The 20077-nt window shown below is 41.9% G+C and overlaps 1 protein-coding gene across 1 annotated transcript; it reads right to left on the bottom strand.

The window, feature by feature from the left end:
- Positions 1-339: 339 nt before the first annotated feature.
- On the bottom strand, positions 340-15245 carry LOC108106764 (D-beta-hydroxybutyrate dehydrogenase, mitochondrial). The gene is made up of 7 exons (XM_017214004.2): positions 14975-15245; positions 12603-12848; positions 1937-2143; positions 1712-1865; positions 1391-1647; positions 918-1019; positions 340-836 (listed from the first exon to the last, which is right to left on the bottom strand). The coding sequence occupies exons 1-7, from the start codon at positions 14996-14998 to the stop codon at positions 660-662; spliced, it is 1167 nt and encodes a 388-aa protein (XP_017069493.1). The 5' UTR covers positions 14999-15245; the 3' UTR covers positions 340-659.
- Between the last annotated feature and the right edge of the window lie 4832 nt (positions 15246-20077).

Below are 20077 nucleotides of genomic sequence, written 5' to 3' on the forward strand. Positions count from 1 at the left end.
TCGGCAAATGTCAATCAAAAGCAATTAACAGGATTCGAAAAATCCTTCAGAGAAGATATGTGGAAAGAGCAAAAAAGGAGACAATGTGAAAGCTGAGATTGGCTATTGATTGTTGGCAACTCATCCTAATTGAAAACTTTTTGGTTCAGTTTCTAATACTTAAATCCTTCTTCTCACCAAAATCAGCTTAAGTTTAGCTTTATGATTCTTCATATACTTCATATTCTGATAAGAAATAAATAAATTCTTCATTTGAAAACCATGAGAAATATATCTTAACTTACTCTCATTCAGTGAAAACTCCTTTAATAATGCATTTAGTGAAGTGAAAGAATCAAATTCAGATTTCTATTGTTTCCATTTCAGTTTATTCATCGTTATACAATTCGTTCTAGCAACTAAAGAAAATAATATTATGCAAGGCGCCTCCGTTAAAAGGGGGGAAATTACAAGAATAATCGAGAGAAGGACGTAAATGCTCATCGACTGGCGGAGCTCCACGAACAGTGCTCCTAGCTACAGTTCCTTTTTTTTGGATGTCCTTCACGCGCACCAAGGAGCAGGACGTTTGGATTTCGGGGAAAATCATAAATGAATAACAATTTCCGAATAACAATATCAGGCCGTTAAGGTGGACAAAGGATCTGGGCATGGGTTTCTCAATAGACGAACTTCTTCTGTTCGCCATAGACGGATTCATAGAGGGATGGGGCCAAATGCTCGGCCAGGAAGATCTGCAGCTTCTCGTTGGCTGTCACGGGTGTGTAGCGGGCCATGGGGAAAGTCCTGGTAACGGCGTCGATAAGGACACGCAGCGTGGGCTGGATATCGGCCGCCTGTAGGAATGGTATAAAGATAAAGATTAAACACTCGTTAGCCAATGGACACACGTTCCATGGGGTAGCCATCTCTCTCACCTGGCGTGAATACTTCTCCACCGACGTCATGGCCGCCTCGTAGTAATCCTCGCCGTAGGTCTTCTTCTGTTCGGAGGAAAGCTGGTTCCACATTTGCTTGGCCTGCGGTAAATATGACAGGGGGAAATAGAATAGAAGGAAGCCAAGTTAATGAGTTCCCCGCAAAACTGTTTTAGCAGTCCCCGTTGCTCGGTTATAGTTATCGTATCGTAAAAAACTAAAAGCATGACAAGGCTGTTTCACGTGCAGAAAAGTCAAGGAACTTAAGGGTTTCATAAAATTTGAAGGTGTCTTGAGGTAGACAAGAAAGGACTTTACTTATATATTTTTATTACCCCTGTTAGGTTACTTTTTATATTAGCTGTTCTCTCAATCAATAAACTTTAGATACCAAACTGGATACAACTTTTTCTCAGTGTAAACCATTATGTGCTGCATATTAGTGCAATGCCGCTATTAGCTTCTTTTCTCACCTGGTCACGCAGTTCGGTCTCGTTCAGCCAGCCGTTGCCGGGGGCAAACTCTCCGGCCGCCACCACGGACACATCCACACCACGGGTGCGCATTTCCTGGCGCAGACAGGCGGCGAAGCAGTCGACGGCCGCCTGAGTGGCATTCTGGATTCCCCTGACGGGCGATGGGACACGATTCAGGCCGGAGGTCAGGAAAACAACGCGACCATGAGCACGGCGAACCAGAGGCAGGAAAATTTGGGTAAGCCGGGCAGAGCCTGCAAAGTTTAAAATGCATTAATGCAGCCCTTATCCTGGTAGCACAGTGGCGCCCCCACTTACCCAAAAGGTTGAGGTCCAAGCTCTTGCGTAGCACAGCAAATGGAATCCACTCAAGTTCTCCCAATGCAATCCAGTGAGCGCAGTGCACCACAGACCACAACCCTTCGGCGCCATGAGGCAAATGCTGCGACACATAGCGGGCAGCTTCCAAAATCTAAGGATAATAACGGATAAACGGTTGTGAACTTGACTAAAAGCTCTGGGCATTGCCGTGTGTAGACTTACGGTTTTCTCCGATGTGACGTCCAGATGCAGCAGCTTCATGCGTCCCGAGGTCTCCTCCTTGAGAATCTTGGCCTCGTCCGAATCCTCGATGGGCGTGTTGAATCCAGCGTAAACGGTAAAGCCCAGGTCGTCCAGTTTCTTGGCCAAGTACCAGGCCAGAGGGGACTCGCAACCAGTGATTAGCACGCCTTTGCCCGAAGCGGATACCTGTACATTGGGAGAGAAAGGCATAAAATTGTTAGGAATTATTGGATTTAATTTAATGCAGTAATTATGTTACTTATTATGCATTTATAAGGTGTATTTTATACATTTTTCATTTCCCTAAACACCATAAAAATTAACTAATTTTGATTTGTGGTCTTACAAATTTAAGTTTAATATTGACTGTTTTCGGTCAAAACTATGCCATCTTAGATATCCCAGATAATATTTTATTATATTTTTACATTTCGAAAACTAATGGCAATGTAGTAGAAAACATTATCACCGTGTAAGAGACTAAGGTGAACGGATTGATGCTGGGTTATTGACCTTTTGGGCCAATTAATGTTCAATAATTATAACGCCAATTAGCCGACAATTGAGCTGTGGCTTCTTGTTTGTTTTTCAGCTGGAATATCAAGTTTTCTTAGAGCACTCGAGGGTATCGTGTTAGAAGTTTGACCTTTGGCCCGCCCGAAATGACGTCTGTGGGCTTTAAGTCCGGCCACTTAAAAGTCGTGTCACAAACTGGGCTTAGACGGCCGACAGTTGTTGGCAACTTTGTCAAAAGCGATTAAAGTTCGCCCCATCTTCATCGCATCCCATCCTCTCCAGAAACTGCCTGCTTTCGATTTCAAAGCAAAAGTCCGCCATGGAACGTCTCCGGGTGTGAGGGATATATAGAACATATATATATATATATTTGTATATATATCTGTTTGGATGGCTGTCACAGATATTTGTTTAAGTTCATCACGGCTTGAGACGCTGATGATGATGGAAAGTTGAAGTGGGCGAGCAGGAAGACGTGTGCTCGCTAGGACTTCCGCTTTAGACACGCGCTTCAGTCACTTCACCCATCGTCATACTCCGGCTTTTCCTTACGTCTGCTGGATTCTGCGGGCTAGGGCTAGTGTCATATCCATCATGCCATTAACCAATATAGTTCGCTACGATTCGAGTGGTTTGCGTCAATCGGGTTCGACAAGAAAGGGGGGGTGGACGGACAGAGGGTGTGGGGTGTACGGCTACTCATTGTTCGGGCTATTAAACTGTTATAAAGTGCTCGTAAAATTGTGGAAAAAAAAAGGAAGCGGGCCAAGACGGGTGTATTATTATTGGCCGTGCTGTTGACACCCATTAAGACTGGCCGACATTTTATTGTGGCCATAAGTGTTTGGCTTATCGAAATCTGTTGGCCGTTGTTTGGCGTTAATAAAAATACAAACACTCGCCTGGAGGGGCTCTGGTTTGTCAGCTCTCGTTTGGCTACCAATACTACCAACCACCTCCCACCACACACAACCCACCCATTCACATAGAATCCTGTCTAAGTTTCCGACAAGTTATGTTCCTACGGTTTTTACGCGAATCTACTTTAGATATAGTAGTACGCACTAATGCCAAACTTCGGGTCAACTTTTGTGCTAAAAATGCACGGAACATTCTTCGTCCCAAGTTTCTTTCTTCTTACTTCAGCTGCCACCCCAATTTATTGCGGTTCAGCATAAATTACTTTAAACTTTGCTGCAACTAAAAACAGCAACTGACTTAACGGAATTGAGCAATTAAAATGCAGCAAAAAGCTGGAATACAAAACCGACAAAGAGAGGGGGGAAAAAAGGCAGGCAACTAAATGTTTAGAGTCAATTAAAGTGCATTGGGGGGAAAAAACAGAAATTCTGGCAGCTCGGAAGAAATCCGATAGAAGGACCAGGGTTCCCTAAGAATAATTATTGGGAAAAGTGGAGAAGCTGCTGGATTTGTGGATTTCTGAACTTCTAAGTCATCAAAGCAGTTATAACTTTTGCCAAGGCAAACATTTAATTACCGCCTGCTTAATTACTTGTTTTACTTTTGACCTTTTCAAAAAGGGGTAGTTCAATTAAAAGTTTCAGTTCTATGTGCATTTACAAAAGCGATATATTAAATAAAATTTCCTGGCAAAAAGTTGAAAAGAAAAAAAGTTTTTAATAAAGGGAAATAATGGGGAAAGAACTTTTTAAAAGGCTTTTTGATATTAGCAATAACTAATCAATTTAATAACAGCTCAATTAAGGCGCTTACTCAATCTTCGGTATTTTCAATTCTCTTGTTTAAATTGGTGAAAACATATTCTATATAGAAAACAAGCATGAACATAGCTTTACATACTTTATGCGTAAAATAACAACTAAGAGTTGAGTACATTATCAGAATCCTATCCCTTGACTATGCAAAGTGCGGATTTTGTGCTTTTTGTGGTCTGGAGAGATGTTTGCTCAGATGGCCATTAGCCCCTTCAGTGCACTTTTAACCTTTTTTTCACTTCTGATGTGTCTCTTTAACAGCTTCTCTTAGCTGTTAGCAAAAGTGCGAAACAAAAAAAAAAAGAAAAACAAAAACAAAACGAAACCGAACGAGGAAAGCGAGAAAATTTCGACAGTGCAGTGAGTACGTGCATGGCATGAAACAGCCGTCCCCTTGACGCAACCGGCGACCTCTTGCCACCTGCCACATGCCACTTTCCACTTGCCACCTGCCCATTTTGCCACCATTCCCACAATAGGCCACCTCCTGACATCGCACCTCTGGGCGGTCATGTCGGCTCCGTGAGCACACGATGGCTTGCGGTTTTTATAAAGCGATCCCGAAATAGAACCCAAGTTGCATGCACCCCGAAATAGAGCACGGCAGCAAGTTTCTGTTGAAATAGCCCAAAGAAGAGGCGAAAGCTGGGGTGCATGTCAGACATTCCATTTAACTGAGCACTTGGGTCGGAAATGCATGCCGAGCATTGGAAGCGAGTAAGTCAATAAGGAGGTAGAGATTCTCTCTAGCCCCTAACTAACCGCTATCCTTCGGCGGTACTTTGTACTTTAGCAATTTAAATGCATCCTTTATTGCATTTTAATTGCAGGCAAACTGGAAGTGAAAGATTTATTCCCCGGCCAGGAGCAGCAGGTGCTATCTGCGGTTGTGGGGCTGCCCAAAAAAAACACAAACCATTTTACTCGCACTTTTAGCCACGAAATTGATAAATGTGCGCGGGGCACGCGATGCTTTGCCTGCAGCTGCTTTCTGTGGACTCATTACCTCCGGCTTACGTACACCAAGTCGTATGCGTAATATTTATATAATGCATTATGCTGGCAAAGCCAAAAGGATCTTCTCTCTCTATGCGGAAGTTAATGTGCAAACAGCATCTAGTTAGCAGATATATAAGGACTTTATATATATATATATTAAAAAGGAATTCCCAGCCATATCAGAAAAAAAGGGGCAAAAGTGGTGAAAGTGTTAGCGAAACAGTTTTCTCCATTTTCAGTTTGTGGCGTGGCACGTGTGTCGGCGTGGGCGAGCTAAAAGTTATGGGTGTAAAATGTAAACAACAATAAGGAGGAGTCCGACTCATGAACCTGCCAACATGTGCCTTCATTTGCGTGAATAAATTTATGACTGTCCAGGGGAGCAAAATACACCGTTTCCTATTTCGAGGATAATGCGGAAACGTGGGCAGTGGTATGGACTGTGTGAAAATTGTGAAATAATGTTGACCGGAAGCTTAAGCTAAAGGCAGGGGTATTTAAGAGATAAGCTTAGAAATTATTTGCTTTAAAATCTGTCTTTTCTGGAGGTTTTTCGATTAACGTTTACAGACTTCTTAAGATTAGTTTTATTCTATCTTTTCATTTCCGAAATGGTAGGTAATTTTGAAAGATAATATATTAGATAACGAGGTACTATAAACAGCACATCAAATATTCACTATTTTTAAATATATTTGTAAAAGTCTTCTTCAATAACAAGAAACTTTGGTGGGCCACAAATTTGATTTCCTTAGACCAAAGCGAAAACTAGTAATTGAAAAACTTTGACTGTCCAGTCATAAACTGAATAAATAACCAGGAAGTGAAATAATAAAGCAGTTTTATTATTGTACTTCCTGGTTGAAATTAGTGTTCGTAATAAATAAAATGAATATCGAAGTAAACAGATTTGATGCCGTGCTGGGTAACCATTGAACTCGTTCGATGCCGGACAATGCCCGCTTATCGGTAGCCAGCTCTGGTTTTATTATCTTATTTTTATACCCCACTCGCCGAGGCTCGTTCTATGCGTTTTGTGTCCTTTTGCGTTATCCTTACAGGCACATAAACCTCTCAAGAAAACGGGACACGCTTGACCGCTCAAGAGGCCCCAAATAAATCTACATAAGCGAAATGGTGCAGCATCGCAAGGCGGGGGAGTTGGTGGAGTTTAAGTGAAAAATGGCAAACAAACCGCATACAAATTGTCCTCGCTGTGTCACCATTCCAGAGAGGATGCCCCCATGCCCGTGGCATGCCCACCCACTGGGCGTTATCCTTTGTGAACAAGGCGACGAAATGTGGCCAAAAAAATAAAAAAGAAAGAAACAGAAAGAGAACGAGAGCCGAAGAAATGCGAAACAAAGAGAGGCACGCACACGCATGCACGCATATTAAATCAGTGGCTAAAAATAGACATCGAATAAAATACGGGCAAAAATGAAAGAGAGCGAATGGCCGAAAGTAGAGGGGCAGGGGGATGGTCCCCACAAAAATATAAATTAACTAAAAAACAGAGGTGGGCGGAAGGAATGGGTAAATATAAATGACAGCCAAGACAAACGGAACGCGGCAAAGCCTGGGGAGGGGGGCGCCAAAAGTCATTGAACGTATTAAGCTGTAATAAATTAATTAACCGGAAAGTTAAAAACCATTTCTGTGTTTTGCTTTCCTGCACACTCACCGATACACTCCGATACACGCACGTAGCGTATCCTGATGGCGTGTGGCATGGAAGGCAGGCAGAATGGCAGGCAGGATGGCAGGCAGGCTGGCAGGACCTCTGCCAACTTCACGCCATCCGCAGACGACAACGTCAGCATTAAAGGCTTTTCGCATTGCGCATACCACGCGTTGTACCAAAGGAGACCTAGGCCAATTTGCAGCTTGTTTCTCTTATTCCTATCTCGGAGTGTGTGTGTGTGTGTCTACGTTTGTGTTTGTGTATATGTGTATATTGGCGTGAGAAAGAGATAGAGGTAACTCTAGTGTGGGTGCAAAAGTGTGTGAGAGTGTGAGTGAGTGTGGGGCTGGCAACACGCAAAGCTTTGACTTTGTGCCAAGCCAGCCATTATGGCAGCTCAGCCTGTTAGCCAACATCTCTGGGCGGGTGTTTAAACGAAGGATTAGGCTACACACCCCCATCCTTCCCTGGCCATATGGAAATTTATCTGTATTTAAATTCCCATTGTATCCGGTCGAAAAATGATGCCCCTGGCAATGGCTGTTAATTAAAATATAGTGTAACAAGACTGGAGTGTACTAACTCGGAGATAAACAAAGATTGTAGCTTGTGCTGGGCATGCAATACCAACATTTCCTGGAAAAATTCAGGTACTTGGAAAAATGGTTGGTTGCAAGTACAGGTGAGGTTATGGTTATGGGTAAAGGTCAGGAAAATAAGTGAATTGAGTGAAATTCAATATTGTTTACAATTAGCTGAGTAAATACTTTGCATAACAGATATTTAAAATATAAATTAATGATTTGAACCATTCATTTGGATAATTTTTAATGGTGAAAATGGTAATTAAATGCAAACAGAGCTAAAAATACTAACAAATATGATGTTGTATGTCCTTTTTTATATACTTTCATTTAGCATTCCTCTTCGTAAGTATATATTTAAAGTATATTAAGTCCATTCACTTCATAAAATAGACAAAACTTCTAAATTATATATTCCAAATTCCACAGAAACCCCCTTTGAAACAATTTCAGGTAATGAATTGGCTAGCTAAATGGAACTTTCCTATGTCTGCAGCAGGAAAATGAAGTCAAGGCATTGGGAATGTCAAATGAACTGGCTGCCAATCATGTGGCAGCATTTTGCTCGCATTTTACCCACATTTGGTGACCTCTGACCTTTGACTGCCGAAGCATGATGTGCGATGCGCGATGGATGCACGGCTGCCTCGTCTGCAATTGGTTTTTAATTTAACTAAAGTGCGCAGCACAGCAAAGAATCAAATGGCCAAGGGGTAAGGGGAAGGGGTTCCGGCGATATCCAATGGCCCAGTGGGGTCAGGGGTGCGAAGCGGTGAGGGAGTTGTCAAGGCGATTTAATGGCGTGCAATTCTAAGAAACGCAATGCGCGTATCCGAGTCCCATGTCCCAGCTCACAGCTCCCATCTGCCGTGTCCTTCATTTCCAGCCATTGTCAGGCCGGGCACGCCATTGCCATTTCTGAATGTCCTCAGTGTATTTATGTGTGTGCGTGTGTATGTGTGTGTATTAATGTGAGGGTGTGTGTGTCTATGTGTGAATCAACAGGCCACGCGCGACACCATAAAACCGAAACAGAAAACGGAGGAGTATATGTATCTGGTAGATACAAAGGACAACGAAGTGGGGAGACCAATGGGTAAAAACAAGCGAACGAAACTTCGCACATAATGAGTTTTTATGGCCTGTTTTGCCAGCGAGGCAGAGCGGAAAGAACCGTCCTTTATATAGCCTTCAGTTGTCCTCATGCATTGTGCCCAGGAATTCCCAGTTTCCCAGCTCCTTCCCAGCTTCTAGCTCCCATCTTTCCTCCCAAACATCATCATCATCAGCGGCATCATCAACGTCTCCTAATTGCGAATGCACTGGCTCCCTGCTTGACAAAACATTCCCTTTTTTTCAGCGTGCACAACACACAAATCAGCGTAAAATTTGTCTACGGCCAAAGTTTTATGGAGCTGTAACTACGACAAAGTGTGCTGCAGTCAGTCGGGAACTAAGGAAGCTGTCCCTTTTCGAGCAAAAAACCTAGGGAGCTAAGTAGATGGTTTACTGGGTAATAAACAGTGCACCAGTCACCAGGCACCAGGACATTGTTACGGATGCACGGCGAAATCACTAGCCTGCCAGCTGCTATCTATGCACTGAGAAAAACTGAAAAACTTTAAAGGCATTTGAAAGAAATTTGATACTGATTTTCCAATCGTGAAGTTATTCTGTGACCTATATTAAGGTTTCTAGAAGTTTTCAAGTTTCTTAATGCACTTCCTCACCCAAAGGTTAATGGTAAAAGCTTTTACTTGCAGTTTAATAGGTTAATAGTTGGAAAAAGTTTCATTAATATTATAATATTTTAAAGCCCTTTTGGATATGTTTGACATTACCCAACATAAACCAAAGTTTTTAAGGCTGTAAATGTCAGAATAAAAATGTTTTGCTTATTACTTTCCGCTCAGTGCTGTAAATGCTTCTGGGAAACTTCCGCCGTCTTCCGCCCGAGTGGTTGGATCATGACTCTGAGGTAACCAAAAACCGAGTGGATCAACTCCGGATTCACCTGGCTCAGATGGCCAGTTCGTAAGTTCTCTGCGAGGGAAAAAGTTCAAGATCCCCGCATATTCAATTACATTTGAAAAGGGGAAACTGAAATGGAGGATTGAGGATTGAGCAATGGAGGCGTGTTGCAGTGGGCGTTGTTGATGTTGAGCAACTGCTCATTAGCGTGGCTCACACGAAGCTATTAATTCAATTATTTACACTGTTTCTGGCAGCTGACAAGCCCCGCACCCATTCTCATCGCCCATCTCGTGTCTTGTTCCGGGAAACTGTTGCTCGCCGCCCGAGGAGAATTCCCAGACCCCCGAGGGTAATGTGGTCTGGGGGAGGTGGGAAAGCGGGTTGCGAACTTAATTATGCATATTAAGCTGAGTGTAATTTGCGTTTGCGAAAGGGACCCAATGTCGAAATTGAACCGAAATAGTCCTCTGCAGTCCTACAATCTGGCGCTGCAGTTGCTTCCCTGCAGCAGCTGCAATTTAGGTGAGAATAATATGGGATTTATGCAACACCAGACGGGGGGAGAGGCGTGGCTGGTCGAGGGGGCGGCATCGGTGAGCATTTCATTAGCTGCGCATTTACATTTCATTGCACCCAATTTGTGCTGTCGCGTCAACAGTTGCCATCCCCAATTCCCTTTCTCCCATGGAATCCTTCTGCCTTCCTGCGAATCCCTACACATGTCTGCGTGTGTGCGTTCGTGTAATTTAATTCGACGGTCGTGCCATAAAAATGAAATGCACAACGTGATGTGCAAGGACAAACAGGATAGGTTAGGCTAGGCTAGGTCGTGTCCATAGATCCATGGACTCACGCATGTTGCAAATAACTTTATCTACTCCGCACATGTAAATGTTAATGCGGAATGGCAGTTGGCAATACAAAAGAACACACCAGAAATCGGGTTAATAGTTGAGGCCTGGCCAGGCCGAAAAGCTAATCAAAGACAAGGACATTCCGTGTCCTTTCCGCCTCCTTCTCGCTGTTTCCAACCTCCACCGAAGAAAAGGGAGTGTTGACTGCTCTGGCTCATGTTCTGTTGCCGGGGCTAAAAATAGACGCCCAGCGTCTTTCTCAAGGACGTTTGGATTGTTGTTATGCAAATAATCCATCGAAAGTCAGGAATTGGTAGTTCGTTATAGAGGGAGGGGAATTTAGTAATTCGGATTTTGTTTCAAAATATTTGCTATACTTAAGGCAAGTTAGAAAAGATTACAGGGGATTGCAAATAGAGGGGAATTATTGAGCAGGAGAGGATATATGATACAGATACTCCATATCATGTCTACTCTTACATCATTGTCTGAAGAAGTTTACTTTCAGAATCATCTCCTCATTTCCTTAACCCTCATCCCTTTTTAAAACTATAAATAAGTGGCGACAACCTTGAAAAATATTTCAAGAAATTATAATCAAAAACACAAAAAACCTGTCAAACTAAAATCCCCTTGAGTAATCAGTTAATTTGTTTTCTATGTAGGGTATTCCCTGGCCGTCCACTTAAGAGGTTTTTCTTGTTTTCATGATAGTCCGAGTGTTGTCCTTGACAAATCCTTGGTAAAACGAGACAGCTGAGTCCTGCCACCAGAACTCCACCTCCTGTTACTGTACCCTGGCTGCATCTGCTGCTGTTGCTGTTAATTATCCTGCCGTCGTGCTTATTACCTTAATGTCGGGTTGCGCATCGCATTGAGTGCGCCACAAGCAGCCTGCAATTGCCAGGACAATGCCGTACGCCTTCCTGCCATCCTGCCATCCTGCCATCCTGTCCGATACGGATACGATATGGACGGGCAACAGGACGACGCCGCGGACGTGCCACGGATGGCGGCCACAGAGCTCGAAACTCTTATCCTCCTGTAATTGCCAGGCAGCAAATGGCCAATGTCATTGCCGAGGCCCACCTCTCCCCGCATTTCACCATTCCTCCCATCCCAAGGAAAGCTAATTAAAGTGCAGGCAAATTTGAGTTATCAGCTGACTTTGTCGGCGCCATAATCATGGATGTGCATCCAAGCAAATAGTGTGAAATCGAAAGATAACTCCATTCAATGGCATTGCGTATACGCATTGTGGTAATTTAACCAGTTAATCCCTGACGATGAAGGCAAATAATCCTATTGAAGAAGGCACACATGGCCTGCGGTGTACACCGACTGAGCTCCTCAGAAGTTTAATTGAGCAAGGCGCGAGCAAACAGGATGTTCGAATAGAGCCCTCAAGGCTTTAAGTATTTGAAATTGAATCATGGGAAGCGATGAAACGAAATTAAGACGATGAGTTGGCATTGAATGGATTAAGTTTTAGTCAAACGACGGGTTAACCAAAGTTGATAGAGTTAAAGATAAACTAATAGTCTACTTTCAAGACATATAATGTAGAATAAATAACTGTCTGAAGATGCCTTAAATTCTAAGAAACTTTGAAGGGTTATATGGAAATGGCTAACAATTTACTAGATGGCCCCTAGCCCTAACTGGCAATCGCAGCCTAGCAATTTTTGGTTGGTCTCAAGTGAATCAAGACTCCGCATTCCGCATTTTTCCTACTTGCGAATTTATATTCATTACCAAACCCTTTTCTTTCAGCAAGTTTCGCTTGGGTTTGTTTCCCCTTTAGGACTACCCCCATCCTCGCTGCTTATTTATTTGTTTTCATTTTCATTTTCCCGGCTGGCTGCCAGGCAGTAAGCTGCTCTGAAATACCAAACGCAAGGCAAATCCGAAGCCAAATCCACAGTCAAGGGTTTCCTCTGGTCTGGTTAAACATAAGTTGACGACGTGCCTGCCGCAGGACCCTCTAACCCAAGCTCCCTTCTTGGATTCTTGCTCGGTGGCCCGACTATTTTTAGTGCCACTGATTTGTTTTGCCTAGTATTTGAGACCCTCCGTCGTCACTTGTGGTTTTGGCTTGGCACTTGAAGCGAGCCAAAACGGATGAGGAAAAGAAAGACCAAAGCGGCAGACATATATATAGATATATTATATATATCCTAAACTTATGGCCGCCGCCCGTGGCTCTGAAACCGAAACCCAAAACCATATGCCGCTCCAATCCCTTCTGCGGTTTCACGCCAGGATTAAGACGTCTGCGTCTTGCGAGTACAAACTTACCTTGACGAAATGGTAGAACAGCACAGCTCCCACGGTGGCCAGGGCGAACCAGACGAAGACGGCGAAAGTCGAGATGCTGGAGATGTCCAGAACATGGAGCAGATGCGAGGTCAGAATGGCCGCCGCCTGGCAGAAGAGGAAGGGCATGAACAGCCGCTCGAATATATCCCAGGGAATCTCGTGCGATTTCTGCGGCAGGGCCGATATCGAACCTCGGCGCAAGGAGGCGCGACGCGAGGCACGGCGCTAATGGATGGAAGATATGGCAAACACAATTAGTCAGATACATATTTCGATTTAATTATTCATTTCTTTTCAGCGAATTAACATTTCAGTTTCGATATATAAATAGCCTAGCTAGCTGGACGAGATGTTTGTTTGGAAAATATTTAAACAATTGCGGCAGTTTGTTTGTTTGTATTTTGATCAATAAACAAGGCGAAAAATGCAAATTATTGCACACACTTATTGTTTTTATTTCTTTTCGGTTGCTAAATCAAGAAAAATAAAGAATGTTTCCCGCCGAAGTGTATCCCCAGTTTAATGATTTCCTATGCTTGGCAGATGTCATGGTTCTGGGGTTCCTGGAATTTTAATTACATTTTTCCAGCATGTCGTTATTATTTTATATCCCCTGCTGTAGTTTTAATAAAACCATATGGATTTCTATCTATCTCATTGGCAAGTATTAGGGAAACATTCTTTGGCCTGCCAATCAACAATAGCTGATGAAAATCATTTAGGAAATGGAATGTTTTCAATATATTGACTCAAGACTTCCGTGTAGCTAAGATTTTTGGCTGGCTCTTTGGTTTTGCTCTTTGAAATCGATAATACTTCTGCTCAATATTCCCCATCAATGGCCCAGGCACATATTTGCCAACAATACATCATCGGCTATTTCATTAAAGCTAACAACCAATTGCAACCACTGGATCCTGGACGACCACAAGCACTTACATATGCTTGCATTTATCAGGCCCTAACCCACACATTGACATTGACGTATAGCAATTACACATGACGTGCACAATACACTCTGCTCCGGAAAAGAGAGAGGGAACGCTATTGGGAAACGGCATAGATGGGAATTGGGGTAAATGGGAATGGGAAGGACTGAACCCCTTTTGGCCATTGGCCATAAATCAACGACAGTGCGAAATAATCAAATGGTGGCATCTGCATAAATACAGAAGCCAATTGATTTATTCGGCCTGAAAATAAACCAATTCCATTTTGGTTTCTTGGTCTACTTTTTTTTCTTGTCTATTCCTTGCCGGTATTGTAAAACCGCCGGATCTATTTATACCCCCTAGTTCTGAGTGTGTGTGTGTGTGGGGAAAATCAAAAGGAAATCAACTATGTCATTTCGGATTGCTTTCGTCATCCGGCGACCTTGCCACCGATTTTGGGATTAAGTTGGCCCAATGAAATGTGACTAATGTCGCACATTCTGTAAGTGTCTTACATATGGCCGAAGACCGCCTGCGACAATTTTGTCAACCGATCTATATGCATTTTGCCGGTTCAGATATAGGAGTATGTATATATCTATATATTCTCCTCGCGATTTATGTACTTAATGGGGTCGCTCAGCTGCCAAGAAATCAGTATCCGGCGAATACTTATTGGCCTGTCTTTGGTTTTGTCTCCAAGCTTATTTTTATTATTAATAAAGATATGGATATGTATTTTTAGATGATGCGAACGAATCAAATGGAATGGAAAATTCTGGCAATGCAAAAAAAAAAAATGAAGAAAAATGTATTTAGTCTGGCCAAAAATAAAGATGTATTTCATCTACTGAAATCGACTTTAATGGAAAATGCACTGCCTCTGGAATGTCCAGAATAGTTTGCCTCAATGTCATGACTTTTTGCTATATCGAAATCGGACTATAATGTCTGGCTATGGTAGAGCAATTTATGTTGCACTTTATGGTAGACGGTGGAATTTTGACAAGTCTCTTGCGGAACACTTAAGCTTTCATTTTTCAGTTTGCAAATTTCTAGTGGCTCATGCACGTACGTTGACCCACTTGGATCGTGGCCATTAAGTGAATTTTTGTAATTAATTTGGCGGCCCATTCTGAACACCGCATGACTTCCTGACTTGGCCTACCTGCCCTCCTCCTCTACCATCTTCTACTTCCTTCTGTTCTCTTTGACAAAGAATACCCTTTTTTTCTGTGGCCAAAATGGGCGTGGCTGTGCAAGGAACTGGAATTTGTGTATTGGCATTTCTGGGTTAAGCTAACTGGGCTAAGTGTGGCTAGGTATGGTATGTATACACAGCGTTGCGACAATAAATTTGGCTTGGGTAAACACGGCCACACAAATGGCTTTTTGGCCTTTAGGGTAGATTTCACTTACCATATTGTTATCGAAGACCTGCATGACGGATGCTGGATAAGCAGCGAGAAGCTTTTTCAAAGGATTCTCCCTGTTTTCTACGAAGGATAATCACGGCACTCACTTTCTAGTTCTAGTACTTAATATAATATTCGAATGTTTTTATTTTTTTTGGAAAATATCTTTTTAAAATATTCAACGTAAAGCGGTACGGTTCGGGGCCCGTGGCCTGGGCGCTCTGAGACACGACGTGGCACTAAGCGGTACGATCGAGTGCCGCGCTGCCTGCAGCTGCCAAAATGAAAAAAAAAACAGAAATTTGTTCGCTCGCCGCGGCTCTCGGTCGGCGTCGACAGCGGCGTCAACGTCTGTTGTATTTCAAAATGCTGCAGTGAAAATGTCGTTTTGATTTTTTAAAAATATATCTGAAGTATGTGCAGACATGCGTGTGCGAGATACATATTCCGCCATTCGGATAAATAAATATATTTAAATTTGTTGCTCTTGGCGCTGCCCCACTGACGCCGCAGCATCGATGATTATTTTTCCACAACGCAGGCCCACCACATTCACAGATACTCGAAATACAGAGATACATTTGTTTGAGTTCTGTGGCTAAAATATACACATCTCCCCATCTCTTTTATTTTTTTGTATTATTATTTTTTCGGTTCATTTGAATATTGCTTTAAAAAAGGCCCTACTTTAAATACAAAGTTTATGCGCATAAATATGTATGGCAAACACCGCATTTTTAACCCTGCGGCTTGATTTTGAATTTGTTTTTTTTTTTGCTTTTGTGTTGGCCAGTGACGTCACTTGTCGTTGTTTACATTCCCGTTATTGTTAATTTGCAAATTGCATTTTTGGTTTTTATTTAAAGTCGCCTTTCCCGTTGCATTTTGTATGCTTTCATTTCGCCGCTGTTTGTGAGAGCTGATATGTTGGGAAAATTGGAAAATTGCATAAATAAACGATGGGCTAAAGAGGCTCAAAGGGTGGGGAATGCCATTGCTGTGGCGAATGTGTGGGGGCAGCTGTTGGAAAAAATCATGCAACTTTAGCCGCGAGGAATGGCGAAATAAAATGCAATAAATGACCATTTGCAATCCCGCCCAGTCAAAAACCAATAAAAATAACCAAATAAAAGAGTGTATTCCAACGATGTTAAATTTGCAAAATAAAAATTTAAATGATTCAAATGAAAAATACAAAATTATATAACGAGCATATGCTTGATTCTCAAATTGGGTCAATTAAGTTTCCTTAGGCGAGTTTAATGAGCCAACATCTGAGTACTACATTTTGTTTTTAATGCAATTTTGGTTCACCGAAATGCATGTTAATTAGTCTAAGGATTTTTGTTTTTACAGTGGACATTATATTTTAAATAGTTTATATAGTTAACTTAATATTTTAAGTTAAACTTTTGAATAAGAAAGTGAACTTTTCGAAATAAAACTTGTCAACAAAAGTTTTCTAAATAAACTTGCCTAAAAGATAGCAAATAGTCCACAGAAAAATCCCATCTTAGCATAATTTATACTTTTAAATACTTTTCTTTTTTATGTTTTCATTTTATTGTTTATGCATGTTTGTGTCCAACAATAATATATTATTGTTATGCATAGAATTTGTTGAGTAGCTGCTCTGCATGAATATAGACAGTGCCATAAATTGACGTCTATATTGGAGCTTTGTGGACATGGTTGCATATATATATACATCCCAAGCTATATATAAAACCAAGTATAAAGAAAAATATTTACCACCGGAGCCAATGGAGGCAGCATTTGCCTGTGCATCTCATCTATTCGATTTATTTATTTTTTCTACATTTTTTTTTTAAGGCGGCTGCGTTGTCAGTCAATGTAGCCAAATTAACAACAGAATGGGTGTTGCACGGGTTTTTCATGTGCGTGTCCCCAAAATAAAAATTTGAAAAAAAAAACGATCTTTCAGTTTGTCATGCGTTTTAAAAATAACCTTAGTAAAAACATTCTGGACAGCGCTGCGCACTTTGAGAATACGAAAGAAGATTTATGGTTCGTAGTACCTTGCCAGAAAAGTCATCTGTTGAAATATGATTTGTCGGGCAACAATCGATATACAAACTTTGGTCACTCTTAAGCTACCCTTTTATTGCTTTATGCGATATTTTCTTATGTATTCTTTCTTCTTGTATCTGCTTTTGAAGACGTCACCACATATTGTCGCGCAGCCTTATTAAACATATAAACTTATAAGTTACTCATGTTAAACATACAGCTTCTTATCCGAGTTCCACAATAAATAAAATATCATATAACCAACAGGTTATGGGCCCAGGGCTCGTGTGGATAAAAAACTGTGACATTAATTTAAATTACTGTGTGTGATTGCGAAAAAAATTAATGAACATGAGTGGACACGGGTTATGTTCCATCGAAAAGTTGGATGAGGAAAATTACGCGGTATGGTCGGTACAGATGAAAAGCATTCTGGTGCAAAGTGATCTGTGGCCAATTGTGTGCGGGAGAACTGTGAAAAATGAAGGGGATAGCCAAGAACAAAACGCATTGTTTGATACACGGGACGAAAAGGCATTAGCAAGCATATTGCTGGGTGTAAAGTCGTCGCAAATTAACTTCATAAAGAATTGCACGTCGTCAAAAGAGGCATGGGAGAAATTAATGAGTGTGTACCAGCCGCGCGGACCAGCTAGAAAAATAGCATTGTTTAAAAGATTGCTGCGAATGAGCTTGCTAGAAAGTACAAGTGTGCAAAGCTATATAAGTGAATTCTCGGACATAGTGGAAAAGTTAAACGAAATAGGAATGAACATAAGTGAAGACATGCTTACAATTTTGTTGCTAACCGGCTTAGGCAAATCATTTGAAAATTTCGTTGTGGCAATCGAGACGCGAGAAATGTTGCCGTCCTTATCTGACTTGAAAATAAAAATTATTGAAGAAGGACAGAGACAACAAGTGAAAAGTGAAGTTGCGGACAGCAGTGTGCAGCAAGCATTTATGTCGCGCGCGAAGAATGTATACCAAAAGGGTAATACAAAAAAGAAAAAGAAGTGCTATAGGTGCGGACGCGAAGGTCATTTTATAGCTCAGTGCAAAGAAGAATTAAAAAATGACAAAGACACAAGCACTGAGAAGAAGAGAGCCCTTGCTATTCTGGCGAATGTGAAGAAAACTGACAATTTGAGCAAATCAATGTGGTGTCTGGACAGTGGCGCGACTGTACACATGTGTTGTGATAAGTCGTGGTTCGTAGAAATGAGAGAGCACAAAGAAAAAATATTTCTTGCTGGCGCCAATTTTGTGTTGGCCGATGGCATTGGCACTGTGTGTGTTAGTGTAAAAAGTTTCACAATAGAACTGAAAAATGTGTTGTATGCAAAAGAGTTACAGACAAACTTTATATCGGTGGCTAAAGCAGTTGAAAATGGATATAAAGTCATTTTTGATAACCACAAAGCAGTGATTAGGGATAAACAAAATGTGGACATATTGAAAGCGTGCAGATATGGTGACTTGTTTATGATTGACATAAAAATGAAGCAGTGTATGTATTCTAATACAAACAGCAGTGCAATGTGGAAATGGCATTATCGTTTTGGCCATATAAATTTGTCAAGCTTAACTAAAATGGCGAGTGGTGGAATGGTGAATGGTTTAAAAACAGTTAATACAAAAATTGACTCAAACAGCAATGCGTGTGAGACTTGCGCCAAAAGTAAAATTAGTGTGAAACCATTTCCAAAGAAATCTGAAAGTCGTTCAGAAGAAGTGTTGAATTTGATTCATTCGGACATATGTGGACCAATGAACAAACCGTCTGTCGGGGGTGCGCGTTATTTTGCAACGTTCATTGACGATCACTCGCGTTATACAGCTGTTTATTTTTTAAAATCTCGTGATGAAATACTAAGCGCATTCAAAGACTATGTTGTGTTTGCAGAAAAACAACGCGGAAAGAAAGTAAAAGCAATTCGAAGCGATAACGGGCGCGAGTACGTGAGCCACGCATTTGGACAATTTCTTACTGAAAACGGTATAGTAAGACAGCTGACAGTACCCTATACTCCACAGCAAAATGGAGTTGCCGAAAGAGCAAATCGCACTCTGGTAGAAATGGCCAGGAGTATGTTGATTCATTCAAGCGCAGATGAGAGCCTGTGGGCTGAGGCAGTACAGACTGCAGCATATCTGCGCAATAGGTCAGAAACAAAAGCGTTGTGCAACATGACACCATATGAGGCGTGGGTTGGCAAGAAACCGTATGTGTCGCACCCTCAAGGTTTTTGGCTCAAAGGCAATCGTATTGAATAAAGCCCATAAAAAGAAGTTTAGCCAAAAAGGTAATGAATACGTTATGATTGGCTATTCAGCAACGGCAAAAGCATATCGTTTGTTTTGTCCTAAATCAAGGAAAGTTATTGAAAGCAGAGATGTTATTTTCATGGAAAATAATGTAGGTGGATCTCCAAGCGATAAAATGGAAATGGCATTGTTTGATGATTTTGTAGCAGATAATCAGCAGGCACAAGACAACAATGATGAGCAGCTTCAGGCAGAGGATGATTTGGACGTCGGAGAGGATGACTTGGACACAGGAGATGATCAGAACAGTGATGAATACGAGAGTGCTATCAGCGATGAGGCAGAGCAGCCTGCTGTATCTGAAACCCGTGGACCAGGGCGTCCAAGACTCGTTAAAACTGGCAAGCCGGGGCGACCACGTAAGCAATACAACTGTCTGAATATGCTGAAGGCAGAGGATATACACATTCCAGCAAATTTGGGTGAGGTTAATCAGTCAGGAATGAAGCAGGAATGGTCAGCATCGATTCAGAAGGAGATGGATGCGCTAGAGGCCAATAACACGTGGGATCTAGTGGATCTGCCACAAGATAAAAGGGCTATAGGCTGCAAGTGGGTATTTGGCGTAAAGGTTGACAAGGAAGGCTATGTAGAGCGCTTTAAGTCAAGACTAGTTGCCAAAGGATGTGCTCAGCGCTATGGTGTTGACTTCTGGGAAACATTCTCACCTGTGGTCAGATACCCGTCCGTTAGAATGATCATGGCATTGGCGGTTGAGAAGAAGCTGCATTTGCATCAGATGGACGTA

This window comes from Drosophila eugracilis, unplaced genomic scaffold, assembly GCF_018153835.1.
Source record: "Drosophila eugracilis isolate 14026-0451.02 unplaced genomic scaffold, ASM1815383v1 contig_90, whole genome shotgun sequence".
In the NCBI taxonomy this organism is placed as follows: Eukaryota; Metazoa; Arthropoda; class Insecta; order Diptera; family Drosophilidae; genus Drosophila; species Drosophila eugracilis.

Excerpts from the sequence above, each read along its gene's own strand:
- LOC108106764 (XM_017214004.2), bottom strand. The coding sequence starts at position 14,998 with ATGCAGGTCTTCGATAACAATATG. Across the intron at positions 2,144-12,602 it reads TGTTCTACCATTTCGTCAAG|GTATCCGCTTCGGGCAAAGG; the intron begins GTAAGTTTGTAC and ends CCCAATGTACAG. Across the intron at positions 1,866-1,936 it reads ACGTCACATCGGAGAAAACC|ATTTTGGAAGCTGCCCGCTA; the intron begins GTAAGTCTACAC and ends TATTATCCTTAG.